This window comes from Manis pentadactyla, chromosome 3 (genome assembly GCF_030020395.1).
Source record: "Manis pentadactyla isolate mManPen7 chromosome 3, mManPen7.hap1, whole genome shotgun sequence".
In the NCBI taxonomy this organism is placed as follows: Eukaryota; Metazoa; Chordata; class Mammalia; order Pholidota; family Manidae; genus Manis; species Manis pentadactyla.
The window spans coordinates 63,949,948-63,973,747 of NC_080021.1; the positions used below are offsets into that span (position 1 = coordinate 63,949,948).

Here is a 23,800-nt window from a genome sequence, read left to right on the forward strand (position 1 = left end):
ATGTCACTGAGCTGTACACTTTAAAATGATTAAAGTGGTAAAGTGTATGTTATGTGAATTTTGCTACAGTAAAAAACAAAATACACCCCAGAAGATAGGGAGCAGGCCACCTCTGACCACAGTCCTTCCAGACGTCCAGTTCTTGGTGGCCACTACAGCCATGACGACAGCCCGGATGCAGCAGGACCTGTTTCCAGGACACACTCAGCTGCCCTCTGACTTACAAACCCTCAAAGAACCTGAAGCCACACTAGGCCTTTGGAGTCTCTTCTCCTGACCTTCCATGTAGAAACAACAGTATTGCTCTTTACTTAAACTGCGAGGCTTGTGCTTGCTATGCAGCTTTCCAAAATTGTTTAATCTCCTATTTCAATCTTGCTCTTTCTATCAATCTTGCTCTTTCTATCATTTTGAGGGGGGCATATTTGCAAGTTGCTTGTTGAGGAAGGGGACATAGGAGATAAATATTTTGAGACTCTGCACGTCTGGAAGTATCTTTATTCATTATTGATGAATAGTTTGTATTGGTACAGAATTCTAATTGGCAAGTGTGAGCAGTTGGTGAAATGTAGATGGTAAAAGCTATAAATAAACAAAAGCAAAGGAATGATTACCAACCACACAGTACAAAATAGTGGTCACCACTCATACCAAGGGAGCAAGAGGCATTTGGCAGCAGTCTAGGAGCTTTCAAGATACTAGTCATGTTCTATTATTTAACCTGGAAGGTGCATACATGGATATTTGTTGGGGCTTTTTTTTTAAATTGAGTTGTAGATATATACTTTTTTTTTCTTTTTTTCTTTTGGTATCATTAATCTACAATTACATGAGGAACATTGTGTTTACTAGACTCCCTCCTTCACCAAGTCCCCCCACAAAACCCATTGCAGTCACTGTCCATCAGTGTAGTAAGATGCTGTAGGGTCACTACTTGTCTTCTCTGTGTTGCACGGCCCTCCCTGTGCCTCCCCCCACATTATACATGCTAATCTTAATGGCCCCTTTCTTCCCCCCTCACCCTTTATCCCTCCCTTCCTACTCATCCTTCCCAGTCCCTTTCCCTTTGATAGTTAGTCCATTCTTGGGTTCTGTGAGTCTGCTGCTGTTTTGTTCCTTCAGTTTTTTCTTTGTTCTTATACTCCACAGTTCAGTGAAATCATTTGGTACTTGTCCTTCTCCGCCTGGCTTATTTCACTGAGCATAACACCCTCCAGCTCCATCCATGTTGTTGTAAATGGTAGGATTTGTGTTCTTCTTATGGCTGAATAATACTCCATTGTGTATATGTACCACATCTTTTTTTTTTTTTTTTGTATCATTAATCTACAATTACATGAAGGACATTATGTTTACTAGGCTCCCCCCTTCACCAAGTCCCCCCGACATCCCCATTCACAGTCACTGTCCATCAACATAGTAAGATGCTGTAGAATCACTACTTGTCTTCTCTGTGTTGCACAGCCCTCCCCATGCCCCCCATGCACTATACATGCTAATCGTAATGCCCCCTTTCTTTTCTTCCCGCCCTTATCCCTCCCTTCCCACCCGTCCTCCACAGTCCCTTTCCCTTGGGAACTATTAGTCCATTCTTGGGTTCTGTGCTTCTGCTGCTGTTTTGTTCCTTCAGTTTTCTTTAGTTCTTATACTCCACATATGAGTGAGATCATTTGGTACTTGTCTTTCTCCACCTGGATTATTTCACTGAGCATAATACTCTCTAGCTCCATCCATGTTGTTGCGAATGGTAGGATTTGTTTTTTTCTTAGGGCTGCATAATATTCCATTGTGTATATGTACCACATCTTCTTTATCCATTCATCTACTGATGGACTTTTAGGTTGCTTCCATATCTTGGCTATTGTAAATAGTGCAGCAATAAACATAGGGGTGCATCTGTCTTTTTCAAACTGGAGTGCTGCATTCTTAGGGTAAATTCCTAAAAGTGGAATTCCTGGGTCAAATGGTATTTCTATTTTGAGCATTCTGAGGAACCTCCATACTGCTTTCCACAATGGTTGAACTAGTTTACATTCCCACCAGCAGTGTAGGAGGATTCTCCTTTCTCCACAACCTCGCCAACATTTGTTGTTGTTTGTCTTTTGGATGGTAGCCATCCTTACTGGTGTGAGATGATATCTCATTGTGGTTTTAATTTGCATTTCTCTGATGACAAGCGATGGGGAGCATCTTTTCATGTGTCTGTTGGCCATCTGAATTTCTTCTTTAGAGAACTGTCCATTGAGCTCCTCTGCCCATTTTTTAATTGGATTATTTGCTTTTTGTTTGTTGAGGTGTACCACATCTTCTTTACCCATTCATCTACTGATACACACTTAGGTTGCTTCCATTTCTTGGCTATTGTAAATAGTGCTGCGATAAACATAGAGTGCATATGTCTTTTTCAAACTGGAGTGCTGCATTTTTAGGGTAAATTCCTAGAAGTGGAATTCCTGGGTCAAATGGTATTTCTATTTTGAGTTTTTTCAGGAACCTCTATACTGCTTTCACAGCAGTTGAACTAATTTACATTCCCACCAGCAGTGTAGGAGGGTTCCCCTATCTCCACAACCTCGCCAACATTTGTTTTTATTTGTCTTTTGGATGGTGGCGCTCCTTATGGGTGTGACATGATATCTCATTGTGGTTTTAATTTGCATTTCTCTGATGACAAGCGATGGGGAGCATCTTTTCATGTGTCTGCTGGCCATCTGAATTTCTTCTTTGGAGAACTGTCTGTTCAGTTCCTCTGCCCATTTTTTAATTGGATTATTTGCTTTTTGTTTGTTGAGGTGTGTGAGCTCTTTGTATATTTTGGATGTCAACCCTTTATTGGATCTGTCATTTATGAGTATAGTCTACCATACTGTAGAATACTTTTTTGTTCTATTGATGGTGTCCTTTGCTGTACAGAAGCTTTTCAGCTTGATATAGTCCCACTTGTTCATTTTTGCTTTTGTTTCCCTTGCCCGGGGGGATATGTTCATGAAGAAGTCACTCGTGTTTATGTCCAAGAGATTTCTGCCTATGTTTTTTTCTAAGAGTTTTATGGTTTCATGACTTACATTCAGGTCTTTGATCCATTTGGAGTTTACTTTTCTGTATGGGGTTAGACAGTGATCCAGTTTCATTCTCCTACATGTAGATGTCCAGTTTTGCCAGCACCGTCTGTTGAAGAGACTGTCATTTCCCCATTGTATGTCCATGGCTCCTTTATCAAATATTAATTGACCATATATGTTTCGGTTAATGTCTGGAGTCTCTATTCTGTTCCACTGGTCTGTGGCTCTGTTCTTGTGCCAGTACCAAATTGTCTTGATTACTGTGGCTTTGTAGTAGAGCTTGAAGTTGGGGGTGAGATCCCCTCCCCCACTTTATTCTTCTTTCTCAGGATTGCTTTGGCTGTTTGGGGTCTTTGGTGTTTCCTTGTGAAGTTTTGAACTATTTGTTCCAGTTTGTTGAAGAATGCTGTTGGTAATTTGATAGGGATTGCATCAAATCTGTATTTTGCTTTGGGCAGGATGGCCATTTTGACGATATTAATTCTCCCTAGCCAGGAGCATGGGATGAGTTTCCATTTGTTAGTGTCCTCTTTAATTTCTCTTAAGAGTGTCTTATAGTTTTCAGGGTATAGGTCTTTCACTTCCTTGGTTAGGTTTATTCCTAGGTATTTTATTCTTTTTGATGCAATTGTGAATGGAATTGTTTTCCTGATTTCTCTTTCTATTAGTTCATTGTTAGTGTATAGGAAAGCTACAGATTTCTGTGTGTTAATTTTGTATCCTGCAACTTTGCTGAATTCCAGTATTAGTTCTAGTAGTTTTGCAGTGGAGTTTTTAGGGTTTTTTATGTACAATATCATGTCATCTGCAAATAGTGACAGTTTGACTTCGTCTTTACCAATCTGGATTCCTTGTATTTCTTTGTTTTGTCTGATTGCCGTGGTTAGGACCTCCAGTACTATGTTGAATAACAGTGGGGAGTGTGGGCATCCCTGTCTTGTTCCCGATCTCAGAGGAGAAGCTTTCAGCCTCTCGCTGTTCAGTATGATGTTAGCTGTGGGTTTATCATATATGGCCTTTATTATGTTGAGGTACTTGCCCTCTATGCCCATTTTGTTGAGAGTTTTATCATGAATGGATGCTGAACTTTGTCAAATGCTTTTTCAGCATCTATGGAGATGATCATGTGGTTTTTATCCTTCTTTTTGTTGATGTGGTGGATGATGTTGATGGATTTTCGAATGTTGTACCATCCTTGCATCCCTGGGATGAATTCCACTTGGTGATGGTGTATGATCCTTTTGATGTATTTTTGAATTTGGTTTGCTAATATTTTGTTGAGTATTTTTGCATCTAAGTTCATCAGGGATATTGGACTGTAGTTTTCTTTTTTGGTGGGGTCTTTGCCTGGTTTTGGTATTAGGGTGATGTTGGCTTCATAGAATGAGTTTGGGAGTATTCCCTCCTCTTCTATTTTTTGGAAAACTTTAAGGAGAATGGGTATTATGTCTTCTCTGTATATCTGATAAAATTCCGAGGTAAATCCATCTGGCCCGGGGGTTTTGTTCTTGGGTAGTTTTTTGATTACTGATTCAATTTCGTTGCTGGTAATTGATCTGTTTAGATTTTCTGTTTCTTTCTGGGTCAGTCTTGGAAGGTTGTATTTTTCTAGGAAGTTGTCCATTTCTCCTCGGTTTTCCAGCTTGTTAGCATATAGGTTTTCATAGTATTCTCTAATAATTCTTTGTATTTCTGTGGGGTCCGTCATGATTTTTCCTTTCTCGTTTCTGATTCTGTTGATGTGTGTTGGTTCTCTTTTTCTCTTAATAAGTCTGGCTAGAGGCTTATCTATTTTGTTTATTTTCTCGAAGAACCAGCTCTTGGTTTCATTGATTTTTTCTGTTGTTTTATTCTTCTCAATTTTATTTATTTCTTCTTTGATCTTTATTATGTCCCTCCTTCTGCTGACTTTAGGCATCATTTGTTCTTCTTTTTCCAATTTCGATAATTGTGACATTAGACTATTCATTTGGGATTGTTCTTCCTTCTTTAAATATGCCTGGATTGCTATATACTTTCCTCTTAAGACTGCTTTTGCTGCATCCCACAGAAGTTGGGGCTTTGTGTTATTGTTGTTACTTGTTTCCATATATTGCTGGATCTCCATTTTAATTTGGTCATTGATCCATTGATTAATTAGGAGCATGTTGTTAAGCCTCCATGTGTTTGTGAGCCTTTTTACTGTCTTTGTACAATTTATTTCTAGTTTTATACCTTTGTGGTCTGAGAAGTTGGTTGGCAGGATTTGAATCTTTTGGAATTTTCTGAGGCTCTTTCTGTGGCCTAGTATGTGATCTATTCTGGAGAATGTTCCATGTGCACTTGAGAAGAATGTGTATCCTGTTGCTTTTGGATGTAGAGTTCTACAGGTGTCTCTTAGGTCCATCTGTTCTAGTGTGTTGTTCAGTGCCTCTGTGTCCTTACTAATTTTCTGTCTGGTGGATCTGTCCTTTGGAGTGAGTGCTGTGTTGAAGTCTCCCTAAATGATTGCATTGCATTCTATTTCCTCCTTTAATTCTGTTAGTATTTGTTTCACATATATTGGTGCTCCTGTATTGGGTGCATATATGTTTATAATGGTTATATCCTCTTGTTGGACTGAGCCCTTTATCATTATGTAATGTCCTTCTTTATCTCTTGTTACTTTCTTTGTTTTGAAGTCTATTTTGTCTGATACTAGTACTGCAACACCTGCTTTTTTCCCCTTGTTGTTTGCATGAAATATCTTTTTCCATCCCTTCACTTTTAGTCTGTGTATGTCTTTGAGTTTGAGGTGCGTCTCTTGTAAGCATCATATAGATGGGTCTTGCTTTTTTATCCATTCTATTACTCTGTGTCTTTTGATTGGTGCATTCAGTCCATTTACATTTAGGGTTATTATTGGTAGTTTTTTAGTTATTGCTATTGCAGTCTTTAGATTCATGGTTACCGAAGGTTGAAGGTTAGCTTCTTTACTATCTAATTGTCTAACTTAATTTGCTTATTGCACTGTTATAAACAGTCTGATCATTCTTTATTTCTCTCCCTTCTTTGTCTTCCTCTTCTACTTTTTATATGTTAGGTGTTTTGTTCTGTGCTCTTTTGTGTTTCCCTTGACTGATTTTGTGGATAGCTGATTTTATTTTGCCTTTAGTTAGTATTTGGTTGGTCTACTTTCTTTGCTCTGATTTTTTATCTCTGGTTACAGCTATTTAGCCTTAGGAAGACTTCCATCTAGTGCCATTCCTTTAAAATACCCTGTAGATGTGGTTTGTGGGAGGCAAATTCCCTCAACTTTTGCTTATCTTGATATTGTTTAATCCCTCCTTCAAATTTAAAATAATAATCATGCTGGACACAGTATTCTTGGTTCGAGGCCCTTCTGTTTCATTGCATTGAATTTATCATGCCATTCTCTTCTGGCCTTTAAGGTTTCTGCTGAGGTGATAGCCTAATGGGTTTTCCTTTGTAGGTGATCTTTTTTTCTCTCTCTAACTGCCTTTAATACTCTGTCCTTGTCTTTGATCTTTGCCATTTTAAATATTATATGTCTTGGTGTTGTCCTCCTTGGGTCCCTTATGTTGGGAGATCTGTGGACTTCTCTGGTCTGAGAGACTATTTCCTTCCCCAGATTGCGGAAGTTTTCAGCAATTACTTCTTCAAGGACACTTTCTATCTCTTTTTCTCTCTCTTCTTCTTCTGGTACCCCTATAATGAGAATATTGTTCCATTTGGATTGGTCACATAGTTCTCTTAATATTCTTTCATTCCTAGAGATCCTTTTGTCTCTCTCTGCCTCAGCTTTTCTGTATTCCTGTCCTCTGATTTATATTCCATTAACAGTCTCTTGCACCTCAGCCAGTCTGCTCCTAAATCCCTCCAGTGTTTGTTTCATTTCTGTTATCTCCCTCCAGAATTCATCCCTTAGCTCTTGCATATTTCTCTGTAGCCCCATCAGCATGCTTTTGACTTTTATTTTGAATTCTTTTTCAGGAAGATTGGTGATTTCGGTCTCACCTGGCCCTCTCTCTGGTGTTTGAGGGATTTTGGACTGAACAAGGTTCTTCTGCATTTTCATGGCAATGGAAGTGATCGCTGCCAAGTGGCGCATGTGTCATCTGAGAGAACAAAGTCCCTTTCTGCTTGCTGGTTGCCTTGCTCATCTCTGCTGCATGTGCTGGTCTACCACACACAGGGAGCAGTCTCTGGGTTAATCCCCCAAGCTGCCGGGGGGAGGGCAGCCCTTGGGATGGCCTAGGGCACTGGTGGGGGTCGCAGGCAAGTGGCGTGTATTCTCCCATGAGAGTGGTGCCCCTTCGTGCTTTTGGTACTCTTTGCTGGTCTCCCCTGCCTGTGCTGGGCAACCGGGTGCAGGGGCATCCTCTAGATTGATCCCCTGAGCTGCTGTGGGCCAGGTGGCCCTTGGGATAGTCTAGGGCACTGGTGGTGGTTACAGGTGAACAGCACATGTTCCCCATGAGAACAGAGCCCCTACATGCCTTCTGGACTCTGCTCCAACTTCCTCTGCCTGTGTGCCATTCATCCGTGCGCAGGGGGCAACCTCTGGGTTAATCCCCTTAGCTGCCGTGGATAGGGCAGCCCTCAGGATGGCCTAGGGCATTGGCGGGGTTGCAGGCGAGCAGCATGTGTTCTCCATGAGAATAAAGCCCCTTTGTGCCTTCCGGACTCTGTGCTGGTCTCTGTTGTCTGTGTCGGTCAACTGCGGGCAGGGGGCAGCCTCTGGTTCTGGCCCAGTTAGCCACACGCTGGGAGAAGCCTCTGTGTGGTTACTGTGGGCAGGGCTGCTCCTGGTTTCTCTGCAGCAATGGCCGATCAGCTGGTTTGCTTGCAGTGCCGGCGGCGGGGAGTGAATGACAGGCTGCTTATTGCTATGTGGGGCTTCGGTGCTGCACTGCCACCCAGGAGGTTAGGGTGCCTGAAGTTCCTTAAAGTTCCCAGCCTGCTGGGCTGAGTGTGCCAAGATGATTTTGTCCACCTGTTAAACCCGTGTCCCTTTAAGACTTTTAAAGTGCCTGCTTTTCTTTTGTCCCAGGGCAGCCAACTGCAGGAATCTGTTTGCAATCTCAGAGTTTGCTTTTCTGTTCCTCTAATATCCAGTACACCATGCAGTGTGTGTCTGTGCTTCTGGTGCAGATTACTAGGGCTGGTTATTTAGCAGTGCTGTGCTTCCACTCCCTCCCCACTCTGATTCTTTTCCTCCTGCCGGTGAGCTGGGGTGGGGGGAGTGCTCAGGTCCCACTGGTTCACAGCTTTGTATCTTACCCTTTTTGTGAGATGTTGAATTTAAGCAGATGTAGATGAAGCCCAGCTCGTGTACTCTATCTTTTGGTCACTCTTTTAGGAATAGTTGTATTTGGGGTATTTTCTAAGTATATGTGGTTTTGGGAGGAGATTTCTGCCACACTACTCACACTGCCATCTTAAGAATTCCTGTCGATACATACTTTTTATATTGTACTTTTCTTAAGAATTTCTAAAATGTTTTAATTATTTAATTGATATCACAGTGAATGTAGCAGAAACTATGCCACATTCTTACATTTATGAGGGTTTTATAGTTTTACTTTTCAGTGTTGCATTGCACCTCTCCCTTTAGTGAATCTATTTTTGTATGCTTCATAATTTGTTAAAAGTAATGACTTCAGATTCTCTGTATATGTCAAAATGGTTGTTCTCTTTTTGCTATTCTCTATTTCTACTTTGGTTCCACAGATTTTGTGTTAACTTCGTAACAAAGACTTCTTAAAGTAAACCAATTGTATTTGATTTTGTGATTACAATCATAAACATTACCTTTAAAGAACTGCAAATGCTTATAGATTGAAGTCTTGAATATAGCCGTCCCTTGACTACATATTCATTCTGCATATTTAATTTTGGGAGTTATTAAATCATAGATTGGACCCTTGTTTCTCCACCTACTTCATGCATATTGTATTTCTGAATGCTGACTAATAGTTCCATCCATATCAAAATTCTCTACTCCCTCTTTTGTTCACCATGACACCTGGCATGTATTAATATGTATTTGTCATACTTTGAAAATTGCTTACTTACTATGACCATTAGGCTGTGAGCTCCTTGAGAGCAAAGACCCTGTCTTACTGCTTTATCTCTTCATTGCAAGATCACATTTATTATATGGCAGATAAATAAGAAATATGGTATTTCAGGCAGAGGGAGAAACATGAACAAAACCACAGAGGCATGAAAAAGACTGTTCAGGGAGTAGAACTATTCCAATACAGCCAGAGCACTGATGGAGCTGGGTGGGAAGAGCACTGGGGCACCAGGCTGGAAGAGTAGCCCAGGGGTGCATTGTAAGAATCCTAGACTACCACTTTCAGAAATTTGAACTTCATTCTGTAGACAATGGTTAGCAATGGATAATTTTTAAGTACGACATGTTGGAACTGTGTTTTAGAAAACTGACTCTGTCAGCATCTGTGTATTGAGTGAAATTGTGGAGAAATGGGAGGCGGGGAAGCCAGTAAGGAGGCCAACTAGAGCAGGACAGACACCCCGACTCTGTGTGCGGTCTTTGTTTTTCCTGAACCCACTCACTTTACTACGTCTATATTCCTAAAGATATTTTTACAGTGATGTAGTAGACATAAAATTTTTCAGAAACTTTGGAGTAGGACATTTTATTTCAAATTACAACAATAAAGTGTTCTTCATAGGCCTACATAGACATAACTATATATGTACATGTGTATATGTATATGCATTATATATATATTTATGTATGTGAATATAATAAATATATCTGCATTAGAAAGATACCCTGCTCAGAGTTTTGATGGTTGTTATTAATTACAAATTTGATAATTCTGAAGATTTTCTTAAGTGCTTGTTTAGCTCATTTCTGTGTTTTGTTACCATTTTCATTTTTATATCAGGCATTCATTTTCACACAACCATCAAGTGTTGAAGCTTCCCCCCACTGTGTGTGTTGTAGTTAGAGGAGATACAGCAGAATGGGAGGAATGGAGGAAGAGGGAAAGAGGTTGAAGGAATTGCTGGAGGAAGCCCCTCCTCAGGCTGTAAAGTGAAAGTCCCTTGGTAAGCTCCTATTCTGATACTAAATATAACTACCTGAGGAACTGTTTTATAAGTTGATCCAGGAATAATCATGTGTAAAGTTGGATCTATTAAACAAATTAAGAAACAACTGGGGGAAATTTGAACACTGGCTGATGTTTATATTATTAAAGAATTATTGTTAACTTCTTTTAGGTATGATAATGGTGTTATGGTTATTTTTTTTTTAAATAGAAGTATCATTGATATACAATCTTACATTGATTTCAAATATACAACACAGTGATTCAACAGTTACCTGTATATTAAATCCTCACCCACTCTAGTGTGGTTACTATCATTGGAGAAATATATTACAGAATCATTCACTATATTCTCCATGCTCTACTGCCTTCCCCATGACCAACTTCTTGTGATTGCAAATTATTGTGCCCCTTTATCCCCTTCACCTTCCCCTCCCCACCCCCCAGTCTAACCCCTCCTCCTTGATAACCATTAGCCACGTCTCAGTGTCTATAAGTCTATGGCTGTTTTGTTCCTTTATTTGTTTGTTTTTTATATTCCAGAAATAAGTGAAATCTTATGGTATTTGTCTTTATTCACTTGGCTTATTTCACTGAGCATGATACCGTCTAGATCCATCCACATTGTTGCAAATGGCAGGACTTTTTTCTTTTTTTTTTTTTTGGCTGAATAATATACCATTGTGTATACCACATCTTCTTTATCCATTTATCTATCAATTGACACCAGGTTACTTCCATATCTTGCTGTTGTAAATAATGCAGTGATAAACACAAGGTTGCATTTATCTTTCCAAATCAGGGATTTTGTTTTCTTTGGGTAAATTCCTAGGAGTGGAATTACTGGGTCAAGTGGTATTTCTGTTTTTAGTTTTTTGAGGAATGTCCATACTTATTTCCACAGTGGCTGCACCGGTTTACATTCCCACCAACAGTATAGGAGGGTTCCCATTTCTCCACATCCTCGCCAACACTTGTTATTTCTTGTCTTTTGGATAGTGGCCATTCTGCCTGGTGTGAGGTGATAGCTCTTTGTGGTTTTGATTTGCATTTCCCTGATGGTTAACTATGTGGAGCATCTTTTCATGTGCCTGTTGACCATCCATCTTTCTTCATTGGAAAATTGTACATTCAGGCCCTTTACACATTTTTTAATCAGGTCATTTGTTTTTTTGGGTGTTGAGGAATGTGAGTTCTTTATATATTTTAGAGGTTTACTCCTTATCGGATAAATCATTTATAAATATATTCTCCCATACTGTATGTTGCTTTTTGTTCTGGAGATGGTGTCGTTTGCTCTACAGAAGCTTTTTAGTTTGATATAGTCCCACTTGTTCATTTTTGCTTTTGTTTCCCTTGCCTGAGAAGATGTGTCCAGGAAAAAATTGCTCATGATTATGTTCAAGAGATTTTTGCCTATGTTTTCTTCTAAGAGTTTTATGGTTTCATGACTTACATTCAGGTCTTTGATCCATTTTGATTTTACTTTTATGTATGGAGTTAGACAGTAACCCAGTTTCATTTCTCTTGCATGTAACTGTCCAGTTTTCCCAACACCAGTTACTGAAGAGGTTGTCTTTTCGCCACTGTACATTCATGGCCTTTATCATATATTAACTGACCATGTATGCATGGGTTTATTATATCTGGGCTCTCTATTCTGTTCCATTGATCTGTGGATCTGTTCTTGTGCCAGTACTATACTATGTTGATTACTGTAGTTTGTAGTAGAGCTTGAAGTCAGAGAGCATAATCCCCCCAGCTTTGTTCTTCTTTCCCAGGATTGCTTTGGCTATTCAGGGTCTGTTTTGGTTCTATATGAATTTTAGAACTATTTGTCCTAGTTCTTTGAAAAATGCTGTTGGTATTTTGATAGGGATTGCATTGAATCTGTAGATTGCTTTGGGCAGGAAGGCCATTTTGATAGTTGTTTCTATCCATGAGCTCAGGATAGATTCCCTTTTATTTGTGTCTTCTTTAATTTCTCTCATGACTATGTTATGGTTTTCAGAGTACAGGTGTTTCACCTCCTTGGTTAGGTTTATTCCTAGATATTTTATTCTTTTTTATTCAGTTGTAAATGGAATTGTTTTCCTGATTTCTCTTTCTGCTATTTCATTGTTAGTATATAGGAATGGGACAGATTTCTGTGCAACTTTGCTGAATCCAGTTATTAGTTCTAATAGTTTTTTGGTGGATTCTTTTGTGTTTTCTATGTATATTATAATGTTATCTGCAAATAGTGACAGTTTAACTTCTTCCTTACCAATTTGGATGCCTTTTATCTCTTTGTGTTGTCTGATTGCTTGGCTAGGACCTCCAGTACTATGTTGAATGAAAGTGGTGAGAGTGGACATCCTTGTCTTTTTCCTGCTCTTACAGGAAAAGCTTTCAGCTTTCCACCGTCCGCATTAGCTATGGATTTGTCGTATTTGGCCTTTACTATGCTGAGGTATGTACCATCTGTACTCATTTTGTTGGGAGTTTTTATCATGAATGGGTGTTGAATTTTGTCAAATGCTTTTTCAGCATATTGAGATGATCATGTGGTTTTGATCCTTCTTTTAAGGTGGTGTATCACACTGATTGATTTATGAATATTGTATCATCCTTGCATCCCTAAAATAAATCCTACTTGGTCATAATCAATGATCATTTTCATGTATTTTAAAATTCATTTTGTTAATATTTTGTTGAGGATTTTTGCATCTATGTTCATCAGAGATACTGGTCTATAATTTTCTTTTTTCATGGTGTCTTTGTCTGGTTTTGGTATTAGAGTGCTGCTGGCCTCATAGAATGAGTTTAGGAGTATTACCCCCCTCTTCTACTTTTGGAATTTTTTCAGTAGGGTTGGTATTAGCTGTTCTTTAAATGTTTGGTGAATTCAAGTTCTGGACACTTATTTGTTGGAAGTTTTATTATTACCATTTCAATATCATTGCTGGTAATTGGTCTGTTTAGTTTTTCTGTTTCTTCCTGGGTCAATCTTGGAAGGTTGTATTTTTGTAGGAATTTGTCCATTTCTTCTAGGTTGTCTAATTTTTTGGCATATAATTTCATAGTATTCTCCAATAATTCTTTGTATTTTTGTGGTATGCATTGTGACTATTCCTCCTTCATTTCTGATTTTGTTTATTTGTGTACTCTTTTTCTTCTTGATAAGTGTAGCTAGGGGTTTATCTATTTTGTTTATTTTCCTAAAGAATCAACTCTTAGATTCATTGATTTTTTTTTCTGTTGATTTGTTCATCCCTTATTTATTTCTGCTCTGATCTTTATTATGTCCCTCTTTCTGCTAACTTTAGGTTTCATTTCTTCTTCTTTTTTTAGTTTATTGTGAGTTTAGACTGTTTATTTGGGATTGTTCTTATTTCTCAAGGTAGGCCTATATTGCTGTGTACTCCCCTCTTAGAACATCTTAGGCATCCCACAAATACTGGGCTGTTGAACTTTTGTTTTCATTTGTCTCCATGTATTGCTTGATTTCTGTTATAATTTAGTCATTGATCCATTGATTATTTAGAAGAATGTTGTTTAGGCTCCATGTGTTTGCAGGTTTTTTGTTTTCCCTGTGTAATTTATATCTAGTTTCATACCATTGTGGTCAATAAGAAAGTAGAAGGGAAGAAAAACTAACATTTTAGAGCATCTGCTATGCATCAGCTATTATGCTAGATGCTCATATACATTCTTTAACCTTTAACCTGTAACCTTATTCTGTTAATAATGATTCTTATTTGTATTTGCTTTAGACGGTTTCTTTATTTTTCAACTTGTCCCTGAAGTGTGGGCATTTGCAAATCCTTCATGTATTTACTCTATTTCCTTACTACAAAAAAAAAAAAAATATATATATATATATATATAATATATATATACACACACACACATGTATTTTATGTACGTATGTACATATAGGTATATACACACATATGTATGTATATATACAAATCTATATATGTATAAATATATACAAATACATGTTTTTCTATCATTAGTACCAAGTTTTAGTGCTAACTTTTAGCATCAAATAATAGACACTTGATAATGGTTGTAGATGAAAATTTTCTATAGAGAAAGTTCTCCAAATTGTGCTGGTTCTTCATATTTTCAGCCTTGTATTTCAACATGTCCTGACCTAATACTTTTCTTCTGCCTCCAAAACTGCTTTTGCTCGAGTGTTCCTTGCCTTGGAGAAGGGCTGGAAGACCTAACCAGTTGCCTAAGGTAGAAACTTCAGCAACCCAGGTTGTCTCTGATGCCTCCTCCACCTGAGTCTCCTCCTCCTTAGTGTCCTGGCATCCGTCTGCAGAAGTTGTCCTCACCAGCCTCACCCTCAGCTGAACACTGTCACCTGTAGCCCAAAGGTTACAACTGTTCTTCCTGTACTCAGAGCTGTCCCCTTCCAGTTCTTCCTACACAACAGCCAAACTGATTTCACAAAGTGCAAGACTATAGCATTCCTCCACTTAAATACTTCGAAGAAGTGACCTTCAAACTCTGTATGGCTTACAGTAAGAAATACATTTAACATCATGGCCCAACACATACTCACACACACACATACACACACTAAACAGTTTTTATGTTTTCTATTCTGTCCTATTCTATATTGATCTCTTTTGTTAAAAAAAAAAGTAATGCTGGTTGGAACCCACGAAAATGATTTCCTAACAGATGAGATACTATGCTGTGAAAAAGCACTACTTTATAGGATTCTTACTGTACAAAGATAAAAACTGACCTCTGTCACAAGAATGATGGGGCTGCTTATACTCTACCACCCGCCCATCTCTGTGGCCCAACCCTTGTGCCTGCCACTTGATGTCCCAGCTTTCCTTGAACCCCTGACAGTCCCAGAGTGAGCCACCCTCTTTTGCTTTTTGCCTTTCTCCCCATGCCCCACCCCCCATCTGCCTGGTTAATTCATCCAATCCATCCCATGTCAGCTTCAATGTCACTTCCTTCAGGAAGTGTTACCCTGGTAGTGTTTATAAAGTATAAAGTGTGTCATATACCAGTCTCTGTGCTAACTCTTCACATGGATAATCTCCTTTAAGCTTCAATTGCCAGAATAGGTGCTTGATAAGTATTTGTTGGATGAACTGAGTTCACATCATGCCCCTGCAGTTGTTTAGGAGTGAAATGGTATGTGTTTAATATTATCTCTATGCTAGAATTTTTTTTTGTTTGTTAAGGTATTACTTATATACACTCTTATGAAGGTTTCACATGAAAAACATTGTGGTTACTACATTCACCCATATTATCAAGCCCCCCTATACCGCATTGAAGTCACTGTCCATCAGTGTAGTAAGATGCCACAGATTGACCATTTGCCTTCTTTGTGCTACACTGTCTTCCCCGTGACCCCCCACACCATGTGTATTAAACATAATGCCCCTCAATCCCCTTCTCCCTCCTTTCCCACCTACCCTCCCCCACCCCTCCCCTTTGGTAACTGCTAGTCCCTTCTTGGAGTCTGTAAGTCTGCTTATGCTAGAATTTCTGCAGTACTTAGAATCCACTGGTGAACATAATGTCCACTGCACCTATGGCCAATGGGTCATCTCTGGTACAAGTGCCATGAGAGATGTAACCATTTCTTTAGGCTTGAGAGGAAAGTGCAGTCAGCATCCAGTCATCTGAGGATGAGAATGCAATAAGAGCCGAATGTCTCAGTGTTTTTAGGTTGTTAATTTTCTTTGATGGTTGCTTTAAAGCCGAGTTTAATCTAGCAATTCATGTTTTTAGAAGTGTACTGAATCAGACTATAAATGTTATGCAGCCGTGATCAAGGAAACTTACATTTTTAATCTATCACAATACCAAGTCACAGTACATTACTCATTATACAAAGCCAGAAGGTAAATCAGTTGAAAAACAATGGCTCTACTTTGTGCTACAGTCAATGAGTCAGAGCCATACATGTCCAGGGAAGCAGAATGAACATGGTAAATTGTTTCAACTTCAGGTAATTATTACTATTTACATATAATATTGAACCACAGCAGGTAAATAGTACCTGAAAGGCCATTATAAGGTAAAAATATCTCAAATGATCTCAAGCTAAGAAGTTCTTTAATAACATCAAATCTGTCTCAAATATTTGTTTTCAGATGTACATAGAAGGGTCTGATAAATTCTATTCTGGCTGGTTTGAGTCATTTAGTGCTCTTCCAACAATATATGTTCTTTGAATAAGAAAATAAAAGAGCCCACACAGCTCCCATTGGTAACAGTAAATGTAATTTCCAATGTAAGAGTATTAGCAGTGTTTAGTATTATTGGCATATGAGTTATTAAACTGATACTAGTCAATTTCTAAATATCGGTAATCATTTAGGAATACATAATTTATGGGCTGTGCTCTTTAGAATGTATGAGTATCATTATAAATTAAAATTTTAGTGTTGTCACATTGGAACTTCATTTCATATCTCTCTTTAGTTGTTTGTAATTTTGTGAATCAACAATAAAATGGAAGCCAGAAAGCTAGAATGAAAGTGAGTTGATTTAGTAGTTAGGGAACCTGAAGTCCCTAACTACTGCTTTTGATTATCTGTATGGTCGTAGGCATATCACTTAACCTCTTTTGGTCTCAGGTTCTTGGTCTGTAAAATGAGGAGGTTAAAATCATACCATTATCTTTTTCAAAAGGATCTCCTATGATTGTAAATTAGCACTAAATGAGATGCTGCTAGTATATCAATGGGGAAGCCCTTGTCAATTTAAGTAGATTTAATAGATGGTTTTGATTTATTTTTCTAGAGTTCTTTCACATAGGGAGTGTGGAATCTCAATGGTTTTTAAGACATCTCAAAAATGGAACACAATCCAAATAACCAAAATATCATCCATTGAATTCAGAGTATCCATGGATCTGTAAATCAACAATCTGCTGAATTTATAGATCCATTTACTGAATGCATGATTTACAGGAAGCATAAAAATACTTGTATATTGTGTCTCAGTTTTAAGCCTCAGAAGCCAGTTGAGTTTCTATCGATCAGTTGCTTCCTGATCCAGGGGAACTAGGAAGTTTGAAAATAGGTGGCATCAGAGTACCAGTCAGAGCAAATCTAATTAAATCCTATCAACTTAGAGGCTGTTCCACCATCTACATATTTCTTACTCAAGTAAAGTATACCATAGACAAAAGTACATAGGTGTAACTTGATGTATTTTCATCTATTAATCGAGAAATAACACCAGCATCCTAGGCCCCCTCATGTTTATTTTCAGTCACACCCACTTCCCCAAGCATCACCACTCTCCCAGCTCTCAACAACTAATTTGGTTGTGCTTGGTTTTTACTTTGCCCCATTGGAAACCTATGGTAAATACTCTTTTGTGATGTCTTTCACGCAATTTTAATTTTGTATATAGTATTGGATGTCGATGCAGGGCATTCATCGTCATTGCTCTACAATATTCCATTACAGGACTGCCTCACAATTTATCCTAACTTTTGGCTGTTAGGACTATTGTTGTTATGTACATTCATCTATATCTTTTGGTGAACACATGTACTCATTTCTGGGGAGACTGATCCATTTTTAAATGTAGCCTTTTGTGATACTTTGGCTAATAGACTACCCACGGCTGGAAGGTTGGATAGAAAATAGCTTTATAAGTATCAAAAGGCATGGATTAAATTTAGTTCAAACTGGCCATCTTTTTATCTCTTCTCTCCCCAGCAGACAACCCACTACAGTGGGAGATGAAGGGGGCGCACCCTCTCTGCCGTCAGGAGTAACAGATGGAGCACGATTGGGAAATGCCCAATCCTAAGCAATACTTAGGGATAGCAAGCTGTGGTGTTTGTTTTTGCTTTTGTTTGTAAATAAAGCAGCAATTTTTGGGTAGAACAAGCTTTGGTAATGTTTGGATAAGGTACACTTAAAGTTTCAGATTCACCAAAACTTTCCCAAATTTTTTTTTCTTGGATAGCCTAAGTTGACAGTAATTAGATCGTAAAATAATCCATCGCCCAAAATTGGTCGCCCACTTCTGTTTATACTTTATTAGACAAATTCCCTTTTACTGCCCTAAACTATGCAGTTCAGATGTGCATTGACAGACATTTCAAGAGGAAAATGCCTGCAGACTCTGGGGACATGATAAAGGCCTAACCATTTTCAGATACTTCTTGACTTTTTTTTAAAACCACTTAGACCACATGCCACAATAAATTATGAAAGGATTTAATAAATCATTCTTACAGACAGTATTTCATTCAATTGTCATAGCAACCCTCTGGGGCAAACAAGGAGGGTTGTGTGCATCCCAGAGTGACTGAAAAACATATTCTAATTGGGAAAGTGCCATCCACTTGTAAACTGATCTTATTATGGGCTATTTATTATTTTTGAAACTGGAAATTTCCAAACTTCTTCCATCTCCTGCATTCTCACAATAGTCCTCTTTATTTTCCTCCTTGGCATGAGGATGAGGCAGCTAGTAGAGTGCTGCATTAAGCTTTTCAGTGCTTGGAGCATCTTCTGATCCACCTTTTCATTTTATTTTTTAGCCAGTAAGCTCTTAATCCTTTTGATGGTGTTATATTAGAAGGTGTTAGACTAGGCAGTAGCTTGTCATATGGCATCGCTGGCAAATCCAGGCCTCCGGCTATTTCTCTGTCTTCTAGGCCAGTGTTCAGATCACAGCGCTAAGCTACAAGCTCCCCAGGAGAAAAGGGTGCTACTTGCTAACACAGTTCCTCTGGCTTCCTTGCACGTCCATATATCTGAGGTCTGCAAAAGTGCCCACTGCACATTATTGTTCTTGAACCTTGTGGATTTTTGTCCCATATTCAAACCACTAAGAACACAAAAACTTGGATAGGAAAATTCTTTTTAAAAACCATATTGCACAGCCACTCTGCCCCTGTCAGTTGTGGGTGTTCTATCGTTTGACCAGCCTACCCATTCTTTTTCTGTAGGAATAGCATTTGATCTGGGCTTCTCAGAGAGTCTTAAACCTATTTTCCCTAGGTTGCAGCTTTAAGGATTCCTGAGGCCAAGTATTCTCATTTTGATTATGACATACAGGACGGTGTTAATGACAGTCACCTCTACTACCTGAAGCCTGAGTGGTTCCGGGGCTTGCTTATAATCCTCACTATCAACAGATTCTTTGGGCTGTGAGCTACTATAATTCACTATTATTTGAAGAATGACAGTTTTATGTAAGCACTTCTTCCTCCATCATACTGGCATTCACCTTGGCTATTACAAATTATGTAGAGTATCGTATTTTTTTCCCAAAATAAATTGGGAGAAGATTCTATGGTATATTGTTTCATTTCTTAAACGTGCTGCTGAGTCATTTCCCCTTCATAACTGAGCTAGTTTTCACCAATACCTTTAATTGCAGCAGTTCTTTTTAATAAAGCTCATTTTTATTGACTTTCTCTCTACTTAATGAATTCTTCTTGGTGAAACAGGAGCTTACTGGAACAGCACGGCTGAAGGCAGGTTACATTTTTTTATCTCTTTTATCTATTAGCAGTGTATTTTCTTGTTTTTTATGCCAAATTAAATAGACTAAAACCTTTTATCTCTCTATTACATGTGCTGGCCTTACATTATGAAATACAATTCTTAAAAGCTAGTACTGTACATTAAAAAAAGATCTTTGATAACTTGAATAGTATTTTTAATGACACTTGAAGAAACATCAAGGAGAATTATTTTTGTAAAGTCAGGAATTATTTTATATTTTGAGTAATTATTCCTCAGTTTATACAGAGAGTTAGACATCTATAGATAATAATATCCATATATAATAATATCTACAATATCTGTATATTCTTTTACTGGTGGTTTTCTAATATACACTTGTGGTCAAACACATAGAACAAAAAAAGGACTACATTTTCCTACAGAATAAGCAAAGCAAAAAAAAAAAAAAAGTTTTCTTTTTTTTGCCTGGTGTATGCTTCTGTGTGGGGCCAACTTTTATTTGCCTTCAATATACCCTCCCCCAATCCTGTTCTTCCTCTGTGCACCCCCTGCCTTGGTTACTATGTGTAATTCACAGCTATATCTCCATGCTAATAATTAGTCCATTAGCAGCACTATTTTGATTGGGTGTTACCCAACTGTGTAGCTTTTTACTAAGCCTTATTTTAAACCCAGTGTCATCTCTTCTTAGCACATCAGTTTTTCTTCTCATGTTTTGACAGATTTGTCCTTCCCCACCCAACTCCAGTACACGGCCACCCTGCGCTGTCATACCTACCACACACTGATCACAGGCAGGTCCATTCTGCATTCCCTTCCTCTGTCTCTACTCTTGGATTTTGTTAACAGGTTAAGGCCTTCAGGTTAACCAATGTAGGGACGTAATATCTGACAAACTTAAAGTGAGGTCCTGCAACCCAAAGATCTCTCTTCCGCGGGCCCTACCCTGCGGTGCCCATATCTGCTGTGCAGCATTTGCACTTGGCTTTCCGGCGTTGTGGCTGCTATTAAAATGTGAACATTAAAAGAGAGCTGATCCACCAACATCTGAGCTTAAATTTCTTTCTTTCTTCCTTTCTTGCTTCTTTCCTCCTTTCTCCCATCACTTCTTGCTTTATAATTTTAGTCACAGAGGCAATAACCAAAAATTAGAATCTGAGAAAATTAAGCATAAGATAGTTGAGTTATTGGGGAAAAGAGAGAGAGAAAAAGAGAAAACTCTGGAAATGGGGCCTGCCATAGAATGGCATCACAGAGTGCTGATTTAGGGGAACTAAAAACATTAAGGTTGGGGGTAGTGGGCAGAAGAAGTGAAAAGGAAATGATGACATCAGATGATAATGCAAAAGGGAGACCCTAAAAAAAAGCAACTGGATCTCCTGATCAGTTTTGTTGGACACGTGCCTATGTATTATTCCTGGAAACTTAGTGGTTGTACTGCTTCAGCGGTTTCTCTTAATGGGCTATTCCATGCCTCTGTCTCTATCGCCTTTAATTTACTATTTAATTAGACTCATCCCCCAAGCCCTCTGCTTAGCTTTGTTAGTCCCATGACCTCTTTCTTCTTCTGTCCATTTATGCTTTCGCTGTTGGTGCTGGGCATTGGGTATTGTGGCACAGCTTGACTAATTGGAAAGCTTTTAACTCCCTTCTGCCTTAAATTCTCTTTGTAGAGTCATAAACAAAACAAAACAAAACAACCCACAAAGGCAAAACTGGCAGTCATTTTCCTAGACTCCCTTGCAGCTGGGGGCAACTATGTAACCGAGCCCTTGCCACTGAGACAAAGCAAAATCCGCCTCACAATTTTTGGGTGTACTGGTTAACAACCTAATCCAACCCTGCCAGTAATACTTTGCAAAACAAATCTGAGCTTCTTAATGAAAAGAAGAGGCATTCTTCATAACAACCATATAAAAATATAGTAGTATGCTACCCTAAGAAGAAACTAATTCTCAGAGAAGCTAAGTAACTTGCCCAAAGTGACACAGCCTGTAATTTTAAGTCAGAGACCCAAAACCCAGGGCTGCTTATTCAAATGACATTAGCCCCTCCCCCATGCTTCATGCTGCCTGTTTGTCACCCTTATATACACATAAAATATATCTGTACATTTAAAAAGTATATTAGCTAGAAATGCTCTCAGATCTGTTGGACTGTTTCTCCTTTTACCTGGGTTGCAACTTTGCTTTAATTTTAGTTTTAATCAAGTCTTCCGAGGTGCCCTCTGTATATTTTTGCATGTGTGTTCTTGCCCAGTAGAAATCACTTGCTAATATGCTTTTAACTCTGTTTCCTTTGACCCATTCTTTTCCTTTCTTGAATTGACCATGGATAGAATCCACGCAGCAGCAATACGTTCAATTTGTCTTCTCTAGAGACTACAAAAAATGATTGGGTTTCAGTTACAAGCACACCTTGTTTTATTGCACGTCACTTTATTGTACTTTGCAGATACCGCTTTTTTTTAATAAATGAAAGTTTTGTGGCAACCTTACAACTGAGCAAATCTCTCATCTCCATTTTTCCAACAGCATTTATTTACTTCATGTCTCTGTGTAACACTTTAATAATTTTTGCAATATTTCAAACCTTGTCATTGTATTTGTCATGGTGATCTGTGATCAGTGGTTACAACTTGCTAAAAGCTCAGATCATAGTTATTTTTTAGCAGTGAAGATTTTTAAATTAAAGTACTTACATTTTTTTAGACATAATATTGTTGCACACTTAATAGACTACACTATAGTGTAAAGATAACTTTTAGATACAGTGGGAAACCAAGAAGTTCGTTTGCCTCTTACTGTGATAAGTCCTTCATTGTGGTGGTCTGGGACTGAACTCACAGTGGCTCCAATGTCTGCCCACATTTCCCTGTTTTGCCAAGTAGGCATCTTACCATGTCTGTTCCCTATCTTTTTATCTCCCAATCCTTCTACTCAGTCTTTGAACCAAATACTCCTCCTAAGATGGCACAGAGGATACCTTTTTCTAACAGCAAATCTATTTAATCTGGTGGCTAGAGCAGAAGATGTGGCTTCTTGCTTAACCCTACCATCATTTAAATTTGGGGTCAGGTCATTTATCTCTCCATTTGTCTTAATTTGGGCTACTTTCACAAAATACCATAGACTTGATGGCTTAAATAACAGGAATGTATGTCTTACAGCCTGGAGGCTGAGAAGTCCGAGATCAGGATGCCAACATGGTCTGTTTCTGGTGAGGGCCCTCTTTCTGGTTTGCAGACTGGTGTCTTCTTTCTGTGTCCTTACTTGGCAGAAAGTGAGCTCCTCTCTCTCTCATGTCTCTTGTAAGGACACTAACATCCCAAAGGCTTCATCCCCAAATACCAATACACTGGGGATTAGGCTTCAACATATAAAGGGATGGGGGGGAACATTTAGTCCACAGCATCATCCCTTTGTTTCCTGCATACAAAAAGGTATACTGGTATCTTTCTCAGCTCACCTTAGAGGGACATTATGAGGAGAGCTAATCAATTATTCAGCTAATATTTAATGGGTATCTACAGTGGAACAGGCAGAGTGCTTGAGCTTGGAGAATGAAAGATTAGAGGGTAAGGTGCCTGCCCTGAATCCACTGGAGGAAGACTGGCCAATAGAAACTTTGAATTTATGGGAAGTGCTAACAGAGAAATGTGCAGATGCTATGGAAATTCAGCCTGGCAGTTCAGAAAAACCTTCCTGAAAAGTCTGTGCCTGAGCTTTGAAGGACAAACAAGGGAAAAGGACAGAGAGCATTTCAGGCAAGGGAGACTGCACTGACAGAGAAATGATACAGAAATAGGATGGTGGGGATGGAGGGCATGGGCCTGGTGCTGCAGGGGAGGGCTAGGCCAAGATGCTAAGCCTCTTGAGGTTAGGGATCATGTCCCAGTCACCTGTATACCCCTGGCATCTAGCAAAGTACCTGGCACCAAGGGAGGTACCCAGTAATTATTAAATGTTGAATGAATGGAAGGCCTACAGGGGACACACAAATAGCTGTATTACAAAGTAGAAATTGGTGAGGACTCTAAGGGAGATACAGATAAATGTTCAGTGATGGGAGAGTGAGGGGGTGGTAAAGGCAGGGATGGTTCCGTAGAGAAGCCTTTGAAATATGACTTAAAGGATAGATGGTGATACTGATCAGAGTGGCTTCTCTTTTTTACTCTTCTGTGTCACATTCTTCTATACAC

General features: G+C 38.8%; 1 protein-coding gene across 17 annotated transcripts in view; it reads left to right on the forward strand.

The window, feature by feature from the left end:
- STAU2 (staufen double-stranded RNA binding protein 2) overlaps positions 1 to 23,800 on the forward strand; it is a 344,484-nt gene that overhangs the window by 272,289 nt on the left and 48,395 nt on the right. The window contains exon 14 of one of the 17 annotated variants that reach the window (XM_057497967.1): positions 19,129 to 19,321. The exons of 14 other annotated variants lie outside the window; for them this stretch is intronic. In XM_057497967.1, the coding sequence (XP_057353950.1) occupies positions 19,129 to 19,281 (153 nt within the window). In that variant the 3' untranslated portion in view covers positions 19,282 to 19,321. Of the gene's footprint in view, positions 1 to 16,040; positions 16,146 to 19,128; positions 19,322 to 23,800 lie in introns of those variants that run through there. 2 more of the 17 variants (XM_057497973.1, XM_057497969.1) reach the window with 2 other exon arrangements.